The sequence below is a fragment of the Sus scrofa genome, unplaced genomic scaffold (genome assembly GCF_000003025.6).
Source record: "Sus scrofa isolate TJ Tabasco breed Duroc unplaced genomic scaffold, Sscrofa11.1 Contig36, whole genome shotgun sequence".
NCBI classification, from domain to species: domain Eukaryota; kingdom Metazoa; phylum Chordata; class Mammalia; order Artiodactyla; family Suidae; genus Sus; species Sus scrofa.
In genome coordinates, this window is record NW_018085186.1 from 46,979 (window position 1) to 70,928 (window position 23,950).

The 23,950-nt window shown below is 44.8% G+C and overlaps 1 protein-coding gene across 1 annotated transcript in view; it reads left to right on the plus strand.

The window, feature by feature from the left end:
* LOC110258720 (multidrug resistance-associated protein 4-like) overlaps positions 1-23,950 on the plus strand; it is a 69,729-nt gene that overhangs the window by 40,034 nt on the left and 5,745 nt on the right. The window contains exons 12-13 of the mRNA XM_021081991.1: positions 21,793-21,884; positions 22,109-22,195. Of these exons, the coding sequence (XP_020937650.1) occupies positions 21,793-21,884; positions 22,109-22,195 (179 nt within the window). The remainder of the gene's footprint in view (positions 1-21,792; positions 21,885-22,108; positions 22,196-23,950) is intronic.

Below are 23,950 nucleotides of genomic sequence, written 5' to 3' on the forward strand. Positions count from 1 at the left end.
AGAGCAACTAGGGAAGTCCCTTACCTTTTTTTTTTTTTAACAGGCAGTTACAAAAATTTGCAAAACTAGACAGCACAGAGTAATGAACCCTTACATACCCGCTTCCTGCTTTGTCCAGGATCACTGGTGGCCAGTGTTGTTCCATCTCTACCTCTGCCCTCGGCCAGCCCCACCCCCACTCCAAGTTATTCTGAAACCAATCCTAGACTTCAGATTAGTTCATCTGTAAACATTTCATTAGTTTTCTCTAAAAGATTGGAAAGCCTTTGGAAAAAAATTCACCACATTATTTCACCTGAACAATAACCCACATTCCTGAATATTATCCACCTTTCTAGTCCTTACTTCAGTTTTGTCTGTCAGCTCACTGAGAAATCTCCTTCACCATTGGTCTGAATCAGACTCACATGAGCTCTGTCTCTGCACATGGCTGATGCCTCCTCCGTCCCTTTTAGTCTCCAGGTTTCCCTCTGCACTTGGTTTTTCACTAGTAATTTAGTATTTAAAAGAAAATGGAATTCTTTAAAATTTCTTAATATTGCATCATTTCACTGGGGGAGAGCTTGTTTTCAGAAATGGCATTGAGTTTCACAGAGAATGGCAAGATGAAACTCTATGTTGGGATTTAAATGAAATTAGTGAATGGATGATGAAAACTGAACTTAATTGATAGGAGAATATAATTTGGCAAAAAGAAAGAAAATGTAAATACTGATGAATAGAACGTTACCCTCTTGGGTAGTAAAAACTAGTGAATAATAGCATTAAAGGCCTCACCCGGGAGTCTGTTCAGTGCAGTCTGCATATCCTCCTTTTCTTGTATACCGTGAGGAAGAGGCTGGGACAGACTCTCAAAGGTGTGGTGTTGAAGAGTTCCCATCGTGGCACAGTGGTTAACAAATCCGACTAGGAACCATGAGGCTGTGGGTTCGATCTCTGCCCTTGCTCAGTGGGTTAAGGATCCGGCATTGCCGTGAGCTGTGGTGTAGGTCGCAGACGCAGCTCGGATCCCGCGTTGCTGTGGCTCTGGTGTTGGCCAGTGGCTACAGCTCTGATTTGACCCCTAGCCTGGGAACCTCCATATGCTGCAGGAGCAGCCCTAGAAGAGACCAAAAAAAAAAAAAAAAAAAAAAAAAAAAAAAAAAAAAGAAGGTGTGGTGTTGAAGGCTCCAAACTTGCTTAGTGGGGCAATTGCAATTTTTCTTAAACAGTGGCTTGAACATCATAGATTGTATCAGATGAGTAGCATGTTACGATTATGGGGACAAAGCAGAATTGTTCATTTTGTGGGCTTCCATTTCTTTCTCTTTGGTTATATGGGTTTTTTTTGTTTCTTCCTTTCTTTCTTTTTAGGGCCACACCTGCAGCATATGGAGGTTCCCAGGCTAGGGGTTGAATGAGAGCTACAGCTGCTGACCTACGCCACAGCCACAGCCATGTAGGATCCGAGCCACCTCTGCCAGATTCTTAACCCACTGAGAGAGACCAGGGATCGAACCCACAACCCCTTGGTTCCAAGTGGGATTTGTTTCTGCTGTGCCACAACAGGAACTCCTTTCTCTTCAGTGATATGTTAATGGGAGATTGTGCATTTGCAGGAATGACGTCAAGTTATCAGGAATGAGCTAGATTTTTACTAAATAATGTATATACTGTGTAGGAAAAGAAGAGGGGAGTTCCCTGGTGGCCTAGTGGTTAAGGATCCAGCATTGTCACTGCTTGGGTCACTGCTAATTTATTCTCGATCCCTAGTCCGAGAATTTCCATATGCTGTAGGTGAAGCCAAAAAGCAAAGCAAAGAAGGGGTAAGCAAATGTAAAACGGTAAGAACAATAGCTCCCATTTGTTCAGAGTCCACGTGGAAATCATTTTTCTGTCTCTTATTCACACACCCATATGCACACACATAAAAAGCTATATGAGCTATTAATCCTTTATCAGGGTCTTCAGTGTCACCATCTTCATATTGTAGTTGGTAAAACAGAGGCCTGAAGAGATGAGACAGCTCTCTTCAATGTTTGCAGCTCAAGTTCAGATCCATTTCTGCAGGGCTCTAGACGTCATAGTTTTCTATACTGCCTCGTAATTGGGGAAGTTAATAAGAAAGAACTTTTAAAAAAAAATGGGTGATTGATGAAAGTGGAAGGTGGGAAATTGGGTAGTGGAATAAACAGATCTCAGGCATTTTTTTCTTTACTTAATTAAGTCCAGCTCCTGATGCCCAGATCAGACTCCAGAGACCCAGGCCTGCGTGTGACTATTTCTTTGCATGACCTTGCCTTTGGTGAAGCTCAGGGCTGTCTTTCTCCCACACATTTCAGCATCTATGGAGAAGAGCAGGTGCTGGGACAGTGGCTGCCCTTTAGCATTTTCCCCAGGGCGATGCTTTGCGGCAGCCACGCTGGGTGATTGGACCAGTAAGGTGGGCGGGGCTCTGGGGCTTCACTCACCCCTTGGTGTCTGTGCTGCGCAGACTCTGGTGGGAGGGGCCCTGCAGGGCTGGGCTGCACGTGATTCTTCTGTACTGATGTGATGTTGGTAAACGTGGACTCCTCTCCTGTTCTGCTGTGGGCTGGAGACATGGCATCGGGACCCCTCCTGCCCATTCCGTCCTTGGCAGGAAGGGAGGCTCAGGGTGGGGAAGTAGCAGAGAGCAGCGTCCTGGGCCTGGTTTTGTCACTTGTCCGCTGTTCCTTTGCACCCGTGCTGTTATCTGCCTGGGCCTCTGATGTGTCTGCAGCAAAATGAGGACATTGGGTCAGAGGGATTCCAAGAGGTTTTGCTGCTGCTTTGAAATGTCATCTGTGACTCTGATTAGGGAGGGGTGAGTGAGGTCTTTAAGACACCTGGGAACCAGGTAATGAATTATGAGACCTCTGCTTATCTCCTTTTGGAATCCATGTGTCAGTGAATGGGCATAAAATGGCCACAAATAATCCTGGAATCCTGGAGTTATTTTGGCCTTGTAGATACAGAGACTGTATGTGTAGTAGAAAAGCCTTGGCCTTTGGAGAGATAGAGTCCTGGGTAGTGACACCAGGTGTTTATCTCAGTTTCCTTCCTTATTAAATGCAGGAGGTGTGGGATTGTTGTAAAGGCTTCAGGTGATGCCTGTGAAATGCAAACATGCCAGGTTTTCTGTAAAAACCTGGTAGCTATTGTTACTACTCTAGCCCTTTTCTCTACATCCATCCATCTATACATACATATAAATGCAAAGGTTTCTCCTGACAGTTCTCCCTACCCTCATCTCCCCCAAATCCTGGAGGAAAGAAGAGGGGGAAAAAAGCAGCAGCTCTTGTATTACATACATTAATGACAAGTAGGTTATTATACTAGACCTAAATTGCTCTAAACTTTTCAGTTCATTGAGCTGAAAACTTTTCTGTAATAAAATAGAAAGATATGAAGTAAACACACTTGGTAGCATTGTTCAGACTGATGACAGAAATTTCAAGGCCCAGGAGTCAGAATGATCTCGAAGAGACAGCAGTGAGTGATGCTTGAAGTGAGATCTCAGTTCCCTGCTCAGGACTTGAACCTGGACTGCCTGGGGAAAACTGGGAGTCCTCGCCGCTAGAGCAGCTAGAGGTTAGAGGCTAAGAGCAGAGTTGCCCTGATTCTGTCTCTTCTTAAAAGCAGGAATGTTTCAAGGAGGCAAATACTTTGAAAAAAAACAGGCATAAAATGTATTATTATAAGCACAGTGCATGTGGGAGAGCCCACAGGGAAACAGTTTAGAAGCCGAATAGCCCACTTGGGAGTGTGACGCCCCGGTGGGGAGCGTGCCAATGCGGTGATTTCCATCACTTCCATGGGGCAGTCTTCAGGGTCTTTGTTTTCCTTTGGCCGATTATCTTATTGAACTTTCATCTCATATTAATCACATCTCTGCCAACTGAGATATATTCTTCTCAGATTTCCTTGACAATCATGGGATAATAAGTTTATTGATCCTTCTGTGTCTAGGTCTAGACACCGTCAAGTCTTGAGTTACTTTAGTATTGCTTTCATTTTAAATTTACTTTTTAATCCCTGCTTGGGCAGCATGATATGAAAAAGCAAAAGGCTATGAGCTGACATGAGCTTGGTTCATATTCTAGTTGTTCTATTTAACAGCTGACTGTCCTATTGCAGGAAGGGGACCCCCCCTTCCAAGGCCCAAGAGTGGGCTCCTGTCTAATGCTCAGAAATGAATGTCTGAAGAGACACACGTGCTGATGAAGCAAAAAACTTTATTGGGAAGGGGCGTCCCAGCAGAGGGCAGGAGGCTAAGGGAACCCAGGAGGACAGCTCTGCCACATGGCTCACAGCCTCAGGGTTTATGGAGATGGGGTTAGTTTCCAGTTGTCTCTGGCCAGTCATCCTACTCGGCCCAAACTTGGTCTGACTTAGGGTCCTTCTTGGTGGTGGGCGTCTCTCAGCCAAGGTGGATTTCAGCACCAAGGATTCTGGAGGTTGATCATCTCCTCCCTCCTAGGGGCCCCTCCCAAATTCTCCCTGTTGGTTTTCAGGGCAGCACTGTGTTCCTTATCGGGCCTCCTGTTAGGAGATAACTCAATGCAAGCAACTGTTATTGTCCCCGGCCAAGGTGGGCAGTTTTGGTCCCCAGCCCCATGATGTAAGCTCAGCTGGTCTCAGTGTCCTCATCTGTGAAATGGGGCCAGTCCCTCCTGTGCAGCAAGTTGTGAGGATGAGAGAAGCAGCATCAGGGTCTAGAGCAGAGCTTGGTGCCCAGACCTCCCCTCCAGAAGCTAAGAGTGGCCGTGTGAGCACGTACAATTTATGGGGCAGACAAGCTGGGTCCTTCCCGAGAGCTGTGAGCACAGCCTTAGGAAGCCAGCAGGAGGAACGCAGACCCCAGACCGGATTCCTGGGAGAGCGCGTTTGTGCTGAGCCTGGAAGGATGGGCAGGGCACTGCCAGGCCTGAGAGGAGGGCGATTCCACTCGGAAGGCAGGCTGTGGAGAAAGGCAACGCCCCGCTGTCTGACCCTGGGGTCCCGCCCTCCTCTGCCAGGGCTCCGTCTGCCCGCCCCAGCTGTTCCTACTGTCCTCCCCGTGGGGCTTCTGCTGAGTCTCCGCCACTGCTGAAGGCCCTGGTGTGCTTCTTGCATGGGTGGCAGCAAAGCAGCATCACCACGTCCCAGTTCACCTCTGGTGTGTGTGTCTGCTCTTCTGTGAACACGGGTGAACTTGAACTGAGAGGAAACCAGCGTGAATGAGAGCACCTTCCTGTCAGAGGGAGGGATTGTAACCTGTGCTCAACTCGGCCTTTTCCCTTTAACCGGATCAGAAATTGGTGGCTGGGAGATTAGCCTGGTTTGTATATTCCTTCAAGTACTTTGACATTTTTTCTTCTTTGGGGTTTGTCTATAAATAGTTTGCAGAGCTAACAACATGTTCAAAGACTCAGAGAAAGCTTGTTCCTTACGCCCTAACTGCTAAATCAAAGAGTGGATTTAAGTGTCTTTTCTAGAACTTGGTTAAGATTATTGTGCTGCAACCTGGTACTATTTTGAGAAGGAAGCCAAAACAACAAGACAAGCAAAGCATGAAAACTAAGAACAGTTGGCAGGGACTGTCAACAGTAAAGTGGAGGCCAAGTGTGTGTGTGTGTGTGTGTGTGTGTGTGTGTGTGTGTGTGTGTGTGTGTGTGTGTGTGGCTAGGAATCCCTCTTAAAAGGATTCATGAGGAGTTCCCATCGTGGCGCAGTGAAAACGAATCTGACTAGGAACTATGATGTTAAGGGTTCAAATCCCTGGCCTCGATCAGTGAGTTGGGGATCTGGTGTTCCCCTGAGCTGTGGTGTAGGTCACAGACGCGGCTTGGATCTGGCATTGCTGTGGCCGTGGCATAGGTTGGCGGCTACAGCTCTGATTAGACCCCTAGTCTGGGAACCTCCATATGCTGTGGGTACGGCCCTAAAAAAAGACACACACATACACACACAAAACAACAACAAAAAAGAGTCATGAAAACCAAGAGCCAGAGATGGTATTGACTTCTGAGCTAATAACGAATGAAGGTGAAATAATGATGAATTTTCATGACAGTGCAATTGCTGCCTTTCATTTGATGCCCCACCTTTAAGCTTAGAGTTTGCAGGGAGCCTGTGTGTCTTTGTGGCCCTCAGGGTGGGTGATGATGGAGACAGTCTCTTTCTTCTTGTGGTCTCATGCTTTGCATATTGTGATTCACACTTGAATGGGGTCTGTTAGTTTGATGAGAAAATAAATATCAGCCACTAGTAGGAAGTTACAATTAATTATGTCTGTTCATATGCTTGCCTCTTTTCTTGAGTTTAGTGCTTCTTGTTTTTCTAATGAAGTCTGTAGAAGAGAAAAATGAGACTTAGGGAGATCAAAGGACTTGTTTATCACAGAGAGCCCAGAGTGCCACTTGCTTTCTTCCCAAATTTACTAAAGCAAAGATGAAGAAATGAGGGCTTCATCTACAGAAAACTATTGCTGTATATCCTAGGTTGATGCCTGTGGGGTTTGTGCTGGGAGTGTCTAGAGGTAATTACAGGCAATCTAAGTAAATGTTTCCAATATAATACTGTGCAACTTAAACCTGACTGTTCTATTGCCATTTTGGGGGTTTTTCTCATCTTTTCTTTTTTTCCCCAGATACTCTGATTTGTCTGTTTACTACTACTACTTCTTCCTCCTCCTCTTCCCCCTCTCCTTCTTCTTTACTTCTTCGTTTTTCTTTTTATTGTTATTTCCCCAATACAATTTTTTTTCCTGCTGTACAGCATGGTGACCCAGTTACACATACATGTATACATTCTTTTTCCTCCCATTATCATGCTCTATCGTAAGTGAATAGACATAGTTCCCAGTGCTACACAGCAGAATCTCATTGCTAATCCATTCCAAAAGCAGTAGTTTGCATCTATTAACCCCAAATTCCCAATCCGTCCTGCTCCCTCCCCCTCGACAACCGCAAGTCTATTCTCCAAGTCCATGATTTTCTTGTCTGTAGGTGGTTTCCTTTGTGCTGTGTATTAGAATCCAGATAAAAGTAATAACTTATGGTATTTGTCTTTCCCTTTCTGACCTATTTCACTCAGTGTGACAGTCTCTAGTTCCATTCATGTTGCTGCAAATGACATTATGTCATTCTTTTTATGGCTGAGCAGTATTCCATTGTGTATATATACCACATCTTCCTAATCTAGTCCTCTGTTGATGGACATTTGGGTTGTTTCCATGTCTTGGCTATTGTGAATAGTGCTGCAGTGAACATGCGGGGTGCATGTGTCTTTTCTAAGGAAAGTTTTCTCTGGATATATGCCCAGGAGTGGGATTGCTGGGTCATATGGTAGTTCTATGTATAGTTTTCTAAGGTACATCCGTACTGTTTTCCATAGTGGTTGTACCAGCTTACATTCCCAGCAACAGTGCATGAGGGTTCCCTTTTCTCCACACCCTCTCCAGCATTTGCTGTTTGTGGTCTTGTTAATGATGGCCATTCTGACTGGTGTGAGGTGGTATCTCATAGTAGTTTTGGTTTGCATTTCTCTCGTAATCAGGGATGTTGATCATTTTTTCATGTGCTTGTTGGCCATCTGTATATCTTCTTGGAGAAATGTCTGTTCAGGTCTTTTGCCCATTTTTCCATTGGGTTGTTGGCTTGTTTGCTGTTGAGTTGTATAAGTTGATTGTATATTTTAGAAATTAAGCCCTTGTCAGTTGCATCATTTGAAACTGTTTTCTCCCATTCTGAAAGTTGTCTTTTTGTTTTCTTCTTGGTTTCCTTTGCTGTGCAAGAGCTTGTTAATTTGATTAGGTCCCATTGGTTTATTTTTGCTTTTATTTCTGTTGCTTTGTGAGACTGACCATAGAAAACATTTGTAAGGTTGATGTCAGAGAATGTTTGGCCTATGTTCTCTTCCAGGAGTTTGATGATGTCTTGTCTTATATTTAAGTCTTTCAGCCATTTTGAGTTTATTTTTGTGCATGGTGTGAGGGTGTGTTCTAGTTTCATTGATTTGCATGCAGCTGTCCAGGTTTCCCAGCAAACCTTGCTGAAAAGACTGTCTTTTTCCCATTTTATGTTCTTGCCTCCTTTGTCAAAGATTAATTGACTGTAGGTTTCTGGGTTCTCTATTCTATTCCATTGGTCGGTCTGTCTGTTTTGGTACCAGTACCACACTGTCTTGATGACTGTGGCTGTGTAATACTGCCTAAAGTCTGGGAGAGTTATGCCTCTTGTTTGGTTTTTGTTCCTCAGAAATGCTTTGTCAATTCTGGGTCTTTGGTGGTTCCATATAAATGTTTGGATTGTTTGTTCTTGTTCTGTGAAAAATGTCATGGGTAATTTGATAGGGATTGTATTGAATCTGTAGATTGCTTTAGGTAGTATGGCCATTTTTATGGTATTAATTTTTCCCAATCCAGGGACATGGAATATCTTTCCATTTCTTTACATCTTCTTTAATTTCCTTGATTAATGTTTTATAGTTCTCAGCATATAAGTCTTTTACCTCCTTGGTAGGTATATTCCAAGGTATTTGATTTTTTGGGGTACAATCTTAAAAAGTATTGTATTTTTGTATTCCTTTTCTAATATTTCATTGTTAGTATACAGAAATGCGACTGATTTCTGAATGTTAATCTTGTATCTTGCTACTTTGCTGAATTTGTTGATCAGCTCAAGAAGTTTTTGGGTTGAGTCCTTAGGGTTTTCTATGTATAGTATCATGTCATCTGCATCCAGTGACAGTTTTACCTCTTCTCTTCCTGTTTGGATGCCTTTTATTTCTTTTGTTTATCTGATTTCTGTGGCTGGGACTTCCAGTACTGTGTTGAATAACAGTGGTGAGAGTGGACATCCTTGTCTTGTTCCAGATATTGGTGGGAAGGCTTTCAGCTTTTCTCCATTGAGTATTATATTTGCTGTGGGTTTGATTAAATGGCTTAGATTATGTTAAGGTATGTTCCCTCTATACCCACTTTGGTAAGAATTTTGATCATGAATGGATGTTGGACTTTGTCAAATGCTTTTTGTGCATCTTTTGAGATGATCATGTGGTTTTTGACTTTTCTTTTGTTAGTGCGGTGTATGACGTTGACTGATTTGCATATGTTGAACCATTCTTGTGCACCTGGGATGAATCCCACCTGGTTGTGGTGTACGATCTTTTTTATTTGTTGTTCTATTCGATTGGCTAAAACTTTGTTGAGAATTTTTGCATCTATATTCATCAAAGATATTAGCCTATGGTTTTCTTTTTTGGTGGTATCTTTGTCTGGCTTTGGAATTAGGGTGATGGTGGCATCATCGAATGTGTTTGGGAGTGTTCCTCCTTCTTCAACCTTTTGAAAAAGTTTAAGGAGGATGGGTATAAGTTCCTCTTTGTATGTTTGGTAGAATTCACCTGTGAAGCCATCTTGTCCTGGACTTTTATTTGTAGGGAGTGTTTGTTTGTTTGTTTGTTTTTTAGGTGAACATCTTTTTTTTTTTTTCCCCACTGTACAGCAAGGGGATCAAGTTATCCTTACATGTATACATTTTTTCCCGCACCCTTTGTTCTGTTGCAATATGAGTATCTAGACCTAGTTCTCGATGCTACTCAGCAGGATCTCCTTGGAAATCTATTCCAAGTTGTATCTGATAACCCCAAGCTCCCGATCCCTTCCACTCCCTCCCTCTCCCATCGGGCAGCCACAAGTCTATTTTCAAAGTCCATGATTTTCTTTTCTGAGGAGATGTTCATTTGTGCTGGATATTAGATTCCAGTTATAAGAGATATCATGTGGTATTTGTCTTTGTCTTTCTGGCTCATTTCACTCAGTATGAGATTCTCTAGTTCCATCCATGTTGCTGCAAATTTCAAATGTATTTTCAATCGCCTTTTCTTTTTCTTTTCCTTCAGGAATTCCTATTATGTGTAGATTTGGCCCACGTTATATTATCCCATAGATCTCTTATATTGCTTCCATGTTTTTTTCATTTTGTTTTCTGTCTGCTGTCCTGATTGGGTGATTTCCATTATTCTATCTTCCAGGGCACAAATTCATTCCTCTGTTATTCATTCTGGTCTTTATTGCCTTTAACTCAGTTTGTATCTCTGCAAATGAATTTTCCATTGTTTCTTGGCTCCCCCTTACATTTTCTAGTTCCTTTCTAAAGGAATCTGCATTACTGATCATATCCTCGCTTAATTACTTCAGTATTTTCACTATCTCCCTTTTGAACTCAGTGTCTGCCAGACTGCAGGGGTCTGTTTCATTGTTGACTGCTTTAGGTGAATTCTCCAGTTCCTTTAACTAGGAATGGTTTCTGATCTTATTCATCATGCTTGTGTTTTTCTTTTTCTGTGAGTTTGGGGAAGCCAAATTCTACTCTTGTAAGGCTATTTCTATGCAAAGGTACCCCCTTTGTATTTTTGGGAGGGTTACTATTTATTTTTGGTGTGGGAGTATGAATATTTGCTGTCTCTTTTTTTGGTGTTAGCAGGCTGTTGTTCCCAGGATGCTCAGTGTTTGTTTTTTTTCCCAAAGGAGAAAAAAGTTTTTATTTTTATATATTTTTTAAACTATTATTATTTCTATTATTTTAATAGTTATTTCCCCAATACAGTTTTTTTCTACTGTACAGCATGGTGACCCAGTTACACATACATGTACACATTCTATTTTCACACATCATCATCCTCCATCATAAGTGCCTAGACATAGTTCCCAGTGCTGCGCAGCAGGATCTCATTGCTAATCCATTCTAAAGGCAATAGTTTGCATCTATTAACCCCAAGCTCCCCAACCACTCCACTTTCTCCCCCTCCCTCTTGGCAACTGTAAGTCTATTCTGTAAGTCCATGATTTTCTTTTCTGTGGAAATGTTCATTTGTGCCTTATATTAGATTCCAGATATAAGTGATACCATATGGTATTTGTCTGTCTGTCTGTCTGTCTGTCTTTCTTTCTTTCTTTCTTTCTTTCTTTCTTTCTTTCTTTTTTTTTTTTTTTGTCTTTTTGTCTTTTCTAGGGCTGCACCCGTGGCACATGGAGGTTCCCAGGCTAGGTGTCTAATCGGAGCTGTAGCTGCTGGCCTATGCCAGAGCTACAGCAGTCCGGGATCCGAGCCGAGTCTACGACCTACACCACAGCTCATGGCAATGCTAGATCCTTAATCCACTGAGTGAGGCCAGGGATGGAACCAGCAACCTCATCGTTTGAGCCACGATGGGAACTCCTGTCTTTCTCTTTCTGACTTACTTCACTCAGGATGAGAGTCTCTAGTTCCATCCATGTTGCTGCATGTGGCATTATTTTTTTATGGCTGAGTAGTATTCCATTGGGTATATATGCCACATCTTCCTAATCCAATCATTTGTCAGACATTTGGGTTGTTTCCATGTCTTGGCTATTGTGAATAGTGCTGCAGTGAACATGCGGGTGCATGTGTCTTTTTTAAGGAAAGTTTTGTAATGGATTATTCATATATAGAATCCAACCTGTTTTGAAAATTGGAATAAAATATACTCTTCTGCTCTTTTGGCACCTCTCTCCTTTCCCTGATTTCTTAGAAGTTTCCAATAGCAGCTTTGAGACCCTATATGTAAATGCCTGCTGCTCCAAGGGAGGGTTTGTCTGAGCCTGGAGAGATTGAGCTCACTGAAGTGAAGAAGAGTTATCTACGCCTCTGCCCCCTCAGGCAGCCCTCTCTCTTCTCCTGTGTTCTGCCAGCTCTCCTCCAGATTGAGATCCTTCCCCTTTCTGTACTAGACAGAAACAAACAGTCCCTGAGCCATTCTGGCATCTCACCATCACTTGTAAAGTTTCCAGTGTACTTTAAGCAACGGGATACTTCCATCTTTGGTCTTCTTGCTCTGAAAAATAAAAATTTCCCCAATGGTTCCTCCCTGTATTCTTGATGCTTTTTGTCACTCAACAACTTCTGTGCTTTGACCTCTGCTAAGACTTTTCTGCCTGCTTCCTGCAGTAAGTAGCTCATTGTGTTTTCAGGGGAAAGGAGGCAATGGTAGGGCCAGCCGTCAGTGCCTTGGTCATTGGGCTCTCAACAGCAGCAAGGACCTTCAGGAAGATGGTACAGGCTCCTCCTAGTTGCAGGGCTCTGGGAAGTGGTAATAAGATCTAGACTGATCTTCAAGGTGACCAGAGCATTTGGCATTAGCAGCAGCAGGGCGTGTGAGTTCCCAGGGGAGTGAGAGCAATAATAGCTTGTGTTTGATTACAGTGCCTTCCTCGGAGGTGATTGGAACCACAGGTGGTGCCTGTTCAGGGACCTCAGTGGGAGTGGCCCATGACCATCTCTGGAGTCAGTGATAACAGCGGTGGTTTGCCCCCAGCACCGGTATACCTTGCATGAAGCAACCCTTCTCACTTAGCCCACATAGGAGGTGCTGTACAGGCTGCTCCTACTTGCAAGATCCTGGGAAGTGACAGATATCAGGCGTGTGGGTACTGTCCGGAACGTTTGGCAGTGGCAGCAGCAGGGTGGGTGTGTTCCCAGGGGTTCAAGTGCACCAACAGATGGTGTTCAGTGACAGTACCCTCCTCTGTGGTGCCCTTGAGGTGAATGGGGCTGCAAGTGGTGTCTGTTCACAGACCCCTACTGGTGGCGAGCCACTCCCACATCTGGAGCCAGAGATAATTGCAGTGATTTGACCCCACCTCCTGTAGACCATGCCAGAAGCAACTCGTCCTGCTTAGCTCCCACAGGCGGTGCTGCACAAGCTGCTCCTAGTTGTAGGTTCCAGTGAAGGAACAGTGATCAAGCACTGGGCACTGCCCAGTGTTTGGCAGCAGCGGGGTGGGTGTGCTCCCAGGGTAGTGAGAGCAACAACAGGTGGTGTTCTGTCACAATGTCTTTCTCTGTGGTGCCATCTGAGGTGGTTGGGGCTGCAAGTGATTTTTGTTCAGGGATTCCCAGTGGTGGTGGGCCAGGCCCACCTCTGGAATCAGGGATGACTGCTGTGGTTTGCCCCTACCACCTGCAGACAATGCAAGAAGCACCCTGCCCCACTTAGCCAACGAAGGTGGTGCTGCACCAGTTGCTCCTAGTTGTAGGGTCTTGGGAACGGACAGTGACCAAGTGTCTGGGCGCTGCCCAGAGCATTTGGCAGTGGCAGCTGCAGGGTGGGTGTGTTCCCAGGGGAGTGAGAGCAACAGTGTATGGTGCTTAAGTGCAGTGCCCTATTTTTTTTTTTTCTTTTTGCCAACCCCTGAGGTGACTGGGGTCGCAGGTGGAGCCCACTCACAGGCCCCCAGTGGTGGCAAGCCACACCTCCCTCTGGCCTCTGAGATAACCACTGTGGTCTGTCCCTGCCACCTGTAGATCATGCAAGAGGCACCATGTTGCACTTAGCTCCCTGATGCCCTCAGCCCACACAAGAGGTGGTCGGCCACCTGTAGCCTGCACAAGGAGCACCCAATCTTCCCTAAATGAGCAAGAGGCATCTCGCCTCCCATATCCTGTGCCAGAGCTACCCCACCCTCTGTGGGCCTGTGGTCATGTGCATACTCCGTTGTAGGGAGTTGCCTATGGTGTCCGCCCCTCCTCCTCTCGCCCTCCCCAGCAGTGGCACTTTGCCTCTCCTGGGTTCCCTCTGACATGGCTTTCCCCTCCCCCGCCCATGGCACACTGCTCCTTAGCTTCTCAGGCTGTCCCCATACCACCAACCCCAGCCCACTCCCTGGGAATGACCTCCAGAGCCTAAGTCTCAGCACCCAGCCCCCACCTGAGCATCTCAGGCTGTGGTGTCTGTGCCAGTGGTTCAGATGGTTTGTGCATCTCTCACTCTGCTTTTTAGTTCTCAGCCCTGCTGCTGTACTTTTTTCCGGCATCTTAGAGTTCCCTCTGACTCAGCTGATCTTCCCATTGGTTAGATGGCTTCTCAGGGTGTGGGTTCCCTTTGTCTTTCACAGCTCCCTCTTGGGAGTGCTAGTCCTGTCCTGATTCCTTTTCTCTCTCTCTCTTTTTTTCTTTTGTTCTACCCAGTTATGTCAAGAGTTTCTTGCCCTTTTTGGAGGTTTAAGTTCTTCTGCCAGCATTCAGTTGATGTTCTGTGCCAGTCGTTTTATGTGTAGACGTGTTTTTTTGATGGTGTCGTGGGAGAGGGTGAGCGCGACCTCTTACTCTTCTGCCGTCTTGCTCTGCCTCCCTTCTTCTTTCTTTTTTGGATACCCTGCGGCATATGGAAGGTCCTAGGTCAGTGATCAGATCTGAGCTGGAGTCACAGCTTCAGCAGCTCTGGATGCTTAACCAACTGTCCACAGTGGGAACTCCTGCTATATATATTAAGTTTGCTTTTTATGGCCACACCTGCAGTATATGGAGCTTCCCAGGCTAGGGGTAAATTCAGAGCTACAGCTGCCAGCCTACACCACAGCCACAGCAATGCGGGATCTGAGCCACGTCTGCGACCTTTACCACAGCTGTTCACAGTAATGCCAGATCCTTAAAACTCACTGAGAGAGGCCAGAGATCAAATCTGAGTCCCCATGGATACTAGTTGCATTGATAACCCACTGAGCTATGATAGGAACGCCTGTATACTTCCTTAATCTTATTCAGATATAACTTCTGATAGATTCCCAGATCCTCAAGTCACAACTTCTTATCTTTCTCGCTCTGAGATCTTCCTGTTCCCATGGACAAGCACCCACTTAGACCAGCTGGTCTGCTCAGTGTCCCTCGAGCTCACTCTGTCTTTCCCTCTGGATTTTCCTGCCCAGCCTGCTCTTTCTACCCCCATTTCTTGTCCAGATCTTGTCTGTCACTCTGTTACTTGCTTGAAGACACAGGACAGGTGTTGTCCCCTCTTTGAAAGTGGGAAGCTGAGGCTGAATCAGCAAAATGGCCAGTTTAAGCCACACTCATTCCCTGATAAAGTAGACCTATGCCTTCACCAGCCTGTGCCACCAGCCCTCACACTGGTGCCTCTAGCACAGACCTTCACACTTGCACATCCAGCTGCATGATGATGTTACCTAGAGGTCATCACAGCTTGTCTACGACCAAAGTCTCCCAAACCTGCATCCACCGTCTTCCCCAGCTCAGTAAGTGGGACCTCATCCTTCCCCTTCTTCACCCCCCCACAGCACAGGCCTCCTCTTCTCCTGCAACCCACAACCGCCCGTCAGCAGGTCTCACAGATGCCACCTTCGAGATGTGTCTGGAGTGTGACGCCATCTCTCTACTCCTCAAAGAGGCAGGACTGGTTCCTTTAACCCCTCAGGCCATGTCGTCCTCCCCACCCCCCCTTTCCTGGGCATGACACCAGGGCTCCTTCTGCGCTGTCTGCCCTCACTCCCCTCACGTAGGAGCAGCTCCAGCTCTCCTGGTCCTTGTTTGTCTTGGAAAACCTTGGGCATCTGCCCCATGGCCTTTGCACTGGCTCCTTCCTTTGTGTTGATCACCCTCTCCAGGTCTGGGGAGCCCCCTCCACCCTCTGAGATCTGCTCAAACCCCCTCTGAGCCAAGCTCTTCCTGACACCAGTGTAGACACACTCTCCCTCGTTTCCTCTCTGTCCCCCTAAGCCGGCCTCCTTTTTCTCCACGTGCTTAGTGCTTGTACTCGTGTTAATTTTCCATGTTGTCCATCTCCCGCCATGGAAGAAACTCTAGGGACTTAAATTCCTCATGACTGATTTATGCATATAGTCAGACATGGTTAAATATCTATCAAAGTGGTCAAATTCATAAATGCTGTAAAAAACTACAGAATGAAAACAAAAAACCCTGAGTTTTTTTTTCATTTTTTTTTACTACTCAAAAGAATTTATCACATCTGTAGTTGTATAATGATCATAACAATCTGATTTCACAGGATTTCCATCCCACAGCCTAGGCACATCCCCCCACCCCCCAAACTGTCTCCTCCGGAGACCATAAGTTCTTCAATGTCTGTGAGTCAGCATCTGTTCTGCAAAGAAGTTCAGGCTGTCCTTTTTTCAGATTCAACATGTAAGTGAAAGCATTGGATGTTGGTGTCTCATTGTATGGCTGACTTCACTTAGCATAACAGTTTCTAGGTCCATCCATGTTGCTAAGAATGCTGGTATTTCATTCCTTTTAATGGCTGAGTAATGTTCCATGGTGTATATGTACCACATCTTCTGGATCCACTCCTCTGTGGATGGACACTTAGGTTGTTTCCATGTTTTGGCTATATAAAGAGTGCTGCAGTGAACATTGGAGTACATGTCTTTGCAAGTCATGGTTTTCTCTGGATAGATGCCCAGGAGTGGGATTGCTGGATCAAATGGTAGTTCTGTGTTTAGTTTTCGGAGGCATCTCCATGCTGCTTTCCACAGTGGGTGCACCCATTTACAATCCCACCAACAGTGTACTAGGGTTCCTTTTTCTCCACACCCTCTCCAGCACTTATTGTTGGTAGACTTTTGGATGATGGCCATTCTGGCTGGTGTAAGGTGGTACCTCAGAGTGGTTTTGATTTGCATCTCTCTAATAATGAGTGGTGTCGAACATCTTTTCATGTGTTTCTTGGCCATCTGTGTGTCTTCTTTGGAGAACCGTCTGTTTAGATCTTCTGCCCATTTTTTGATGGGGTTGTTTGTTTTTTTGGTATGGAGCTGCAGGAGGTGTTGATAAATTTTGGAGATTAATCCCTTGTCCGTCGATTCACTTGCAAAGGTTTTCTCCCATTCTGTGGGTTGTCTTTTTGTGTTGTTTTGGGTTTCCTTTGCTGTGCAGAAACTTTTCAGTTTGATTAGGTCCCATTTGTTTATTTTTGTTTTTGTTGTCAATACTCTGAGAGGTGGATCTGCTGTCTTATGTCAGAGAGTGTTTGGCCTATGTTTTCCTCTAGGAGTTTGATAGTGTCTGGTCTTATATCTAGGTCTCTAATCCATTTGGAGTTTATTTTTGTGTATGGTGTTAGGGAGTGTTCTCATTTCATTCTTTTCCATGTGGCTGTCCAGTTTTCCCAGCACCACTTATTGAATAAGCTGTCCTTTCTCCATTGTATATCCTTGCCTCCTTTGTCATAGATGAGTTGGCTGTAGGTGTGTGGGTTTAATTCTCAGCTTTCTATCCTGTTCCACTGATCTACATTTCTGTCTTTGTGCCAGTACCATGAGGTTTTGACGACTGTTGCTTTGTAGTATAGTCTGAAGTCCGAGAGCCTGATTCCTCCAGCTCCATTTTTCTTTTTCAGGATGTCTGTGGCTCTTCTGGGTCTTTTGTGCTTCCAAACAAACTTTAGAATATTTTGTTTGAGTTCTGTGAAAAATGTCCTTGGTAGTTTGATAGGGATTGCACTGAATCTGTAGATTGCCTTAGGTGGTATAATCATTTTGATACTTTAACTCTTCCAATCCACGAGCATGGTATATCTTTCCACCTGTTGGTGTCATCTTTCATTTCTTTCATCAGTGGCTTATAGTTTTCAGAGTACAAGTCTTTTGTTTCTTCAGGTAGGTGTACTCCTAGTTATTTTATTCTTTTGGATGCGATGGTAAACGGGATTGCTTCCCTAATTTCCTTTTCTGCTCTTTCATTGTTAGTGTATAGAAATGCCATTGATTTCTATGTATTGGTTTTGTATCCTGTGACTTTGCCAAATTCGTGGATGAGCTCTAACAGTTTTCTGGTAGAGTCTTTAGGATTCTCTAGGTGTAGTATCACGTCTTCTGCAGATAGGGATAGTTTTACTTCTTCCTTTCCAATTTGGATTCCTTTTATTTCTCTTACTTCTCTGACTGCTGTGGCTAGGACTTCCAGAACTATGTTGAAGAGTCGTGGCAAGAGCAGACATCCTTGTCTTGTTCCTGATCTCAGTGGGAATTCTTTCAGCTTTTCACCATTGAGAATGATGTTCGCTGTGGGTTTGTCGAATATGGCCTTTATCATGTTGAGGTAGGTTCCCGTTATGCCCACTTCCTGAAGGGTTTTTATCAGAAATGGGTGTTGGATTTTGTCAAAGGCTTTTTCCGCGTCTATTGAGAGGATCATATGGTTTTTCTTCTTCAGTTTGTTCATGTGGTGTATCACACTGATGGATTTGCGGATATTGAAGAATGCTTGCATCCCTGGGATAAATCCCATTTGATCATGATGTACAATCCTTTCACTGTATTGTTGGATGTGGTTTGCTAGGATTTTGTTGAGGATTTTTGCATCGGTGTTCATCAGTGAAATTGGCCTGTAGTTTTCTTTTTTGGTGGACTCTTTGTCTGGTTTTGGTACCAGGGTGACAGTGGAATCATAGGATGAGTTTGGGAGTATCCCTTCCTCTGTAATTTTTTGAAATAGTTTCCGAAGGAGAGGTGTTAGCTCTTCTCTAAATGTTTGATAGAATTTGCCTGTGAAGCCATCTGGTCCTGGACTTTTGTTTGTTGGAAGTTTTTTAATCACAGTTTCAATTTCAGTTCTTGTGATGGATCCATTCATCTTTTCTATTTCATCTTGGTTAAGTCTTGGGAGATTGTACTTTTCTAAGAATTTGTCCATTTCTTCTAGGTTTTCCATTTTATTGGCATATAGTTACATATAGTAGTCTCTTATGATCCTTTGTGTTTCTGTGGTGTCCGTTGTTACTTCTCCTTTTTCATTTCTAATTTTATTGATTTGAGTCCTCTCTCTTTTTTGCTTGAGAAGTCTGGCTAGGGGTTTCTCAATTTTGTTGGTCTTGTCAAAGAACCAGCTTTTCATTTCATTGATCTTTTCTATGGTTTTCTTTGCTTCTATTTCATTGATTTCTGCTCTGATCTTTATGATTTCTTTCCTTCTACTAAATTTAGGTCTTGTCTGTTCTTCTCTCCCAAGGTGCTTTAGATGTAAAGTTAGCTTGTTTATTTGAGCTTTTTTCTTGTTTCCCAAGGTGGGCTTGTATTGCTATAAACTTTCCTCTTAGAACGGCTTTTGCTGCATCCCATAAGTTTTGGAGTGTCATATCTTGGTTGTCATTTGCTGCCAAGTATTTTTAATTTCCTCTTTGATTTCTTCAGTGATCCATTGGTTGTTTAGCAGCATGTTGTTGAATCTCCACGTGTTTGTGTTTTTTGCAGTTTTTTTCTTGTTGTTGATTTCTAGTCATATTGCGTTGTCGTCAGGAAAGATGCTTGATATGATTTCAATTTTCTTAAAGTTACCAAGGTTGGATTTGTAGCCCAGGATGTGATCAATCTTAGAGAATGTTCCATGTGCACTTGAGAAGAATGTGTCTTCTGTTGCTTTTGGATGAAATGTCCTATAAATATCTTTTAAGTCCATCTGGTTTAATGCGTCATTCAGGGCCTGTGTTTCCTTATTGATTTTCTGTCTGGTTGATCTGTCCATTGCTGTAAGTGGGGTGTTAAAGTTCCCCACTATGATTGTGTTATTGTCGATTTGTCCTTTTAAGGTTGTTAGCAGTTGCCTTATATATTGTGGTGAACCTGTGTTGGGTGTGTAGATTTTTGAAATTGTTATATCATCTTCTTGGATTGATCCTTTGATCATTATGTAATGTCCTTCTTTGTCCCTTAAAATATTCTTCATTTTAAAGCCTATTTTGTCTGGTATGAGTATTGCTACTCCAGCTTTCTTTTGATCCCCGTTTGCATGAAATAATTTCTTCCATCCTCTCACTTTGAATTTGTATGTGTCCCTAGAAGTGAAGTGGGTCTCTTGAAGACAGCATATATATGGGTCTTGCTTTTGTATCCATTCAGCCAGTCTATGTCTTTTGGTTGGGGTGTTTAGTCCATTCACATTTAAGGTAATTATTGATATGTATGTTCTTATTGCCATTTTATTAATTACTTTGGATTTGTTTTTGCTGCTCTTTTTTCTTTCCTTCTTCTCTTGTTCTTTTCTGCCTAGAGAAGTTCCTTTAGTAATTGTTGTAAGGCTGGTTTAGTGTTGCTGAATTCTCTCAGCTTTTGCTTATCTGAGAAGGTTTTGATTTCTCCTTCTAATTTGAATGAGAGCCTTGCTGGGTAGAGTAATCTTGGTTGGAGGTTTTTTCCTTTCATCACGTTAAGTATATCATGCCACTCCCTTCTGGCCTGCAGAGTTTCTGTTGAAAAATCTGCTGATAGCCTTATCAGGGTTCCCTTGTATGTTATTTGTTTCTTTTTCCTAGCTGCTTTCAAGATTTTCTCTTTGTCTTTAATTTTGGTCAGTTTGATTAATATGTGTCTTGGGTTGTTCCTCCTTGGGTTTATTTTGTATGGTACTCGTTGTGCTTCCTGGATTTGAGTGAGTGGTTCCTTCCCCATGTTAGGGAAGTTTTTGGCTGTAATCTCTTGGAATATTTTTTCTGTCTCCTTCTCTCTCTCTTCTCTTTCTGGCGCCCCTATAATACGGATGTTGGTGTGCTTCACATTGTCCCAGAGTTCTCTGAGACTCTCTTCATTTGTTTTCAATCTTTTTTCTCTTTTCTGTTCTGCATCTGTAATTTCCACTAATCTGTCCTCCACCTCGCTTATTGGTTCTTCTGCCTCCTATATTCTGCTGTTGGCTGCTTCCAGTGAATTTTTTATTTCAGTTATTGTATTTTGCATCTCTTCTTGCTTAAGTTTTATATCTTGTATCTCTTTGGTCATTGTTTCCTGTAAGTTATCCATCTTTGCCTCCAGTTTATTTCCAATGTCTTGCATCATCTTCAGCATCAACAGTCTAAAGTCTTTTCCTGGAGGCTGAGAGTCTCCTCATGGCTTAGCTGTTTTTCTGGGGTTTTTTCCTTTTTCCCTCATCTGAGTTATAGTCCTCTGTCTTTTCATTTTTATAGGTGTTTGGTGTGGTGACCTTCTTACAGATAATTGTAAGAGTTGTAGCCTCTCTTACTTCTGATGTCTGCCCCCCTGTGGCTGAAGTCAGTATGGGAGCTTGGTGTAGGCTTCCTGATGGCTGCCTGCCCCCTGGTAGGAGGAGCTGATTCTAATCCCTCTGGTGGGTGGGACTTAGTCTCTGGATGGGATTAAGGGCTGCTGTGTGCCTGAGGCTCTTTAGGCAGCCTGTTTACTGAGGGGCAGGGCTGTGATCCCACCTGGGTTGTTGTTTGCCCTGGGGCTTCTCAGCACTGACTGATGGGTGGGGCCAGATTTTCCCAAAATGGCCACCTCCAGAGAAAGGCAGCTGGTGAATATTCCGGAGAGCTTTGCTTTCAATGTCCTTCCCTCACAACAAGACACATTCCCCCCCTGTTTTCCCAGGATGTCCTCCAAGAACTGCGGTCAGGTTTGACCCAGATTCCCTTGGAGACTTTGCTTTGCCCTGGGACTCAGTGCATGTGAAAGTCTGTGTGCACCTTTTAAGAATGGGGTCTCCGTTTCCCCCAGTCCTGTGGAGCCCTTGTGCACAAGCCCCACTGGCCTTCAATGCCAGATGCTCCGGGGCTCTTTTTCCCTGTGCCAGATCCCCACACGTGAGAGTTTGATGTGTGGCTGAGAACTCTCACTCCTGTAGGTGAGTCTCTGTGAACCAGTTAGTTTCCAGTCTGTGGAGCTTCCCACCCAGGAGGTATGGGGTTGTTTATATCGTGAAATTGCCCCTCCTACCTCTTGATGTGGCCTCCTCTTTTTTTTCTGGAGTAGGGTATCTTTTTTAAGGTTTCCGGTCCATTTTGGTGAAGTGTGCTCAGTCTTTAGTTGTGAATTTTGTTGTTTTTAGGAGAGAAGTTGAGCTCCAGTCCTTCTATTATGCCGTCTTCAAACCCTGAGTTTTTAATTTTTCAAGGTTTAGTCACTATGAAGTATACATGCTGATGTTGATCAATACTTGTATGAAAAATTGATGCTAAAAGTTTAGGATGACAGGGGGAGAACACATTTGAAATCGTGTCCTTTTTCCCTTTTCTATCTCTGTGTAGGATTGGCAGCTTTTGGAGGATGGGGACCTAACAGTTGGAGACCGGGGAACCCCGCTGAGCGCAGGGCAGAAAGCCCGAATCAGCCTCGCAAGGTAAAGGGTGTTTCAGTGGCCGTCCTGCCCCCACCTCCTCCGTGGCCTCTAGAGGAGGTGAGCGTGTGGACCCCTCCCCAGGTGGGCGCCATGGGAAGCAGGAGCCCGGCCCTTTCCCTGGGCTCCGGGAAGGAATGCGGAGATGTTGGACGCTGTCAGGATCCAGAGATGGGATCCCAGGAGCGGGAAGCGTCCTTCTCCTGACGTCTCTCTACATTTTCTAGAGCCGTGTATCAGGACGCGGACATCTACCTCCTGGACGACCCGCTCAGCGCTGTCGATGCAGGAGTCAGCAAGCACCTGTTTGAACAGTGAGTTTGCTCTTGTGTCCTGTCATTTCTGCTGCTTCCAGGATCCCTGCAGGTCCAGGAAAGGGAGCTCAGGAAAGCCTCTGTGCTTCAGGAGACTCAGCTCCTTCTGCCCTGAGGTCCCTCTCCCCTCCCCACCTCTAAGTAGACCCATTGCAGAGAAGTTGTGCAGAAGGATGAGGTCAGGATGGAAAGTGCAGAAGGGGCTTCCAGTGTGTGGAGGCCAGTGGAGTCGATGCTTTAGGGAGTGAGGAGCAGATGGCAGGTGCCCCTGCTCCTTGCAGCTGAAAACCAGATCCTGTGGACAGATCCCGAGCCCAGGAATAAGAGGGATGCTGTAGGGAGAGTGGGACTCGGGAGCCTGGTGCTTTGCTGCCAGTTCTTCTCCTCCATCATTTGTTGAAGGCCCATTAAAAGTGAAGTTTTCAGCACTGACATAGGGCTTCTGTGGAAAGGCCCTGTTGGTTTGTGCTTAGTGTTCTATTGGTTTCGAAGTACTTATAAAGTCTAGGATTTTAAATGGTTTATTCCATATCAGATTATGACCAGTCATTTAGCGCTGCTTCACGGATACTCAGTAGAATTAATACTTAGACCCACAGTGTAGGGTTAACTTGAATTTGAAACTAAGTATTGGGAGTCTGGCTGAAATCCTGTCTCTGATTTTTGTTTCTGGCATTTGCTGTCAGTGGTTCTTGTTTGGCCACCACATCCCTGAAGTAGAACAACTGTGCTGCTTTTCTGTGTATAATGTGCCCTAACACACTGACTCAGGCCTCTTACGGCATCTAAACTGGCCTTTTTGGAAAACTCATTAACTTGCTTTTGCTAAAGTAGCACCTTCATCTATCCCAAGGTTGGTAACTTCGTACTTTTTCACCTTTTTTGTTTTTGGTTTTTACGGTCATACCTCTGGCATATGGAAATTTCCCAGGCTAGGGGGTCAAATCAGAGCTCCCACTGCTGACTTTCACTACAGCCACAGCAATGCTGATCCGCACAATGCCAGATCCTTAAGCCACTGAGTGAGGCCAGGGATCAAACCTGCTTCCTCATAGAGACTATGGCAGGTTCTCAACCCGCTGAGCCACAACGGAAACTCCACAGTTGTGTGCCTTTTTAAAGCCAACGAGCCCTTAGACTACATTTATTACAGCCCTGCTGTGTGCACTGAGTTGATGCCCTTACAGGTGTTGTTGCATAAAAGGCCTTAGTTTCCACAGGAGGGCAGTGAGCCAGGAGACGGGAGGAGCCACACCGGGCAGAATGAGGGAGACTGAGATGCTCAGCCCTCCTTCCTGCCTCTCAGGAATCTGTGTCCCTCGGAGCTCATTCAGGCAGATGCCTGGGGAGAGGTCAGCAGACTCAAGGTGTCGGGGTTTCCATACAGGACAGTGAGTGCTGAGTAGAGGCCCACGTGGGCAGCAGGAGGTTTCAGCTTAAGCTGGAAAGTTCCCTGTGCACTGGGTGTGGTGGGAGGGCCCTGTGGGCCTGCAGGCTGGGCAAGGTTTTTGGTTCTGAGAAGAGGGTTGAGTTTCTTTTGCTGAAGGAACAGTAGAAGCCAAGCAAGCTGTGGAGGGAGGAGGAAGCAAGGCCGTGAAAACAGCAGGCAGGTCCTTGCCTGGAGGTTGCGAGCTGTTGGGCAGAGAGAAAGCTGTATGGAAATTCTCATGTCAGGCCCTGTGTTAGTTTGCCAGGGCTGTGTCCGTCCAGGCTGCTCTCACGGGAGACCATGGGCTGGGCGGCTTATAAATAACA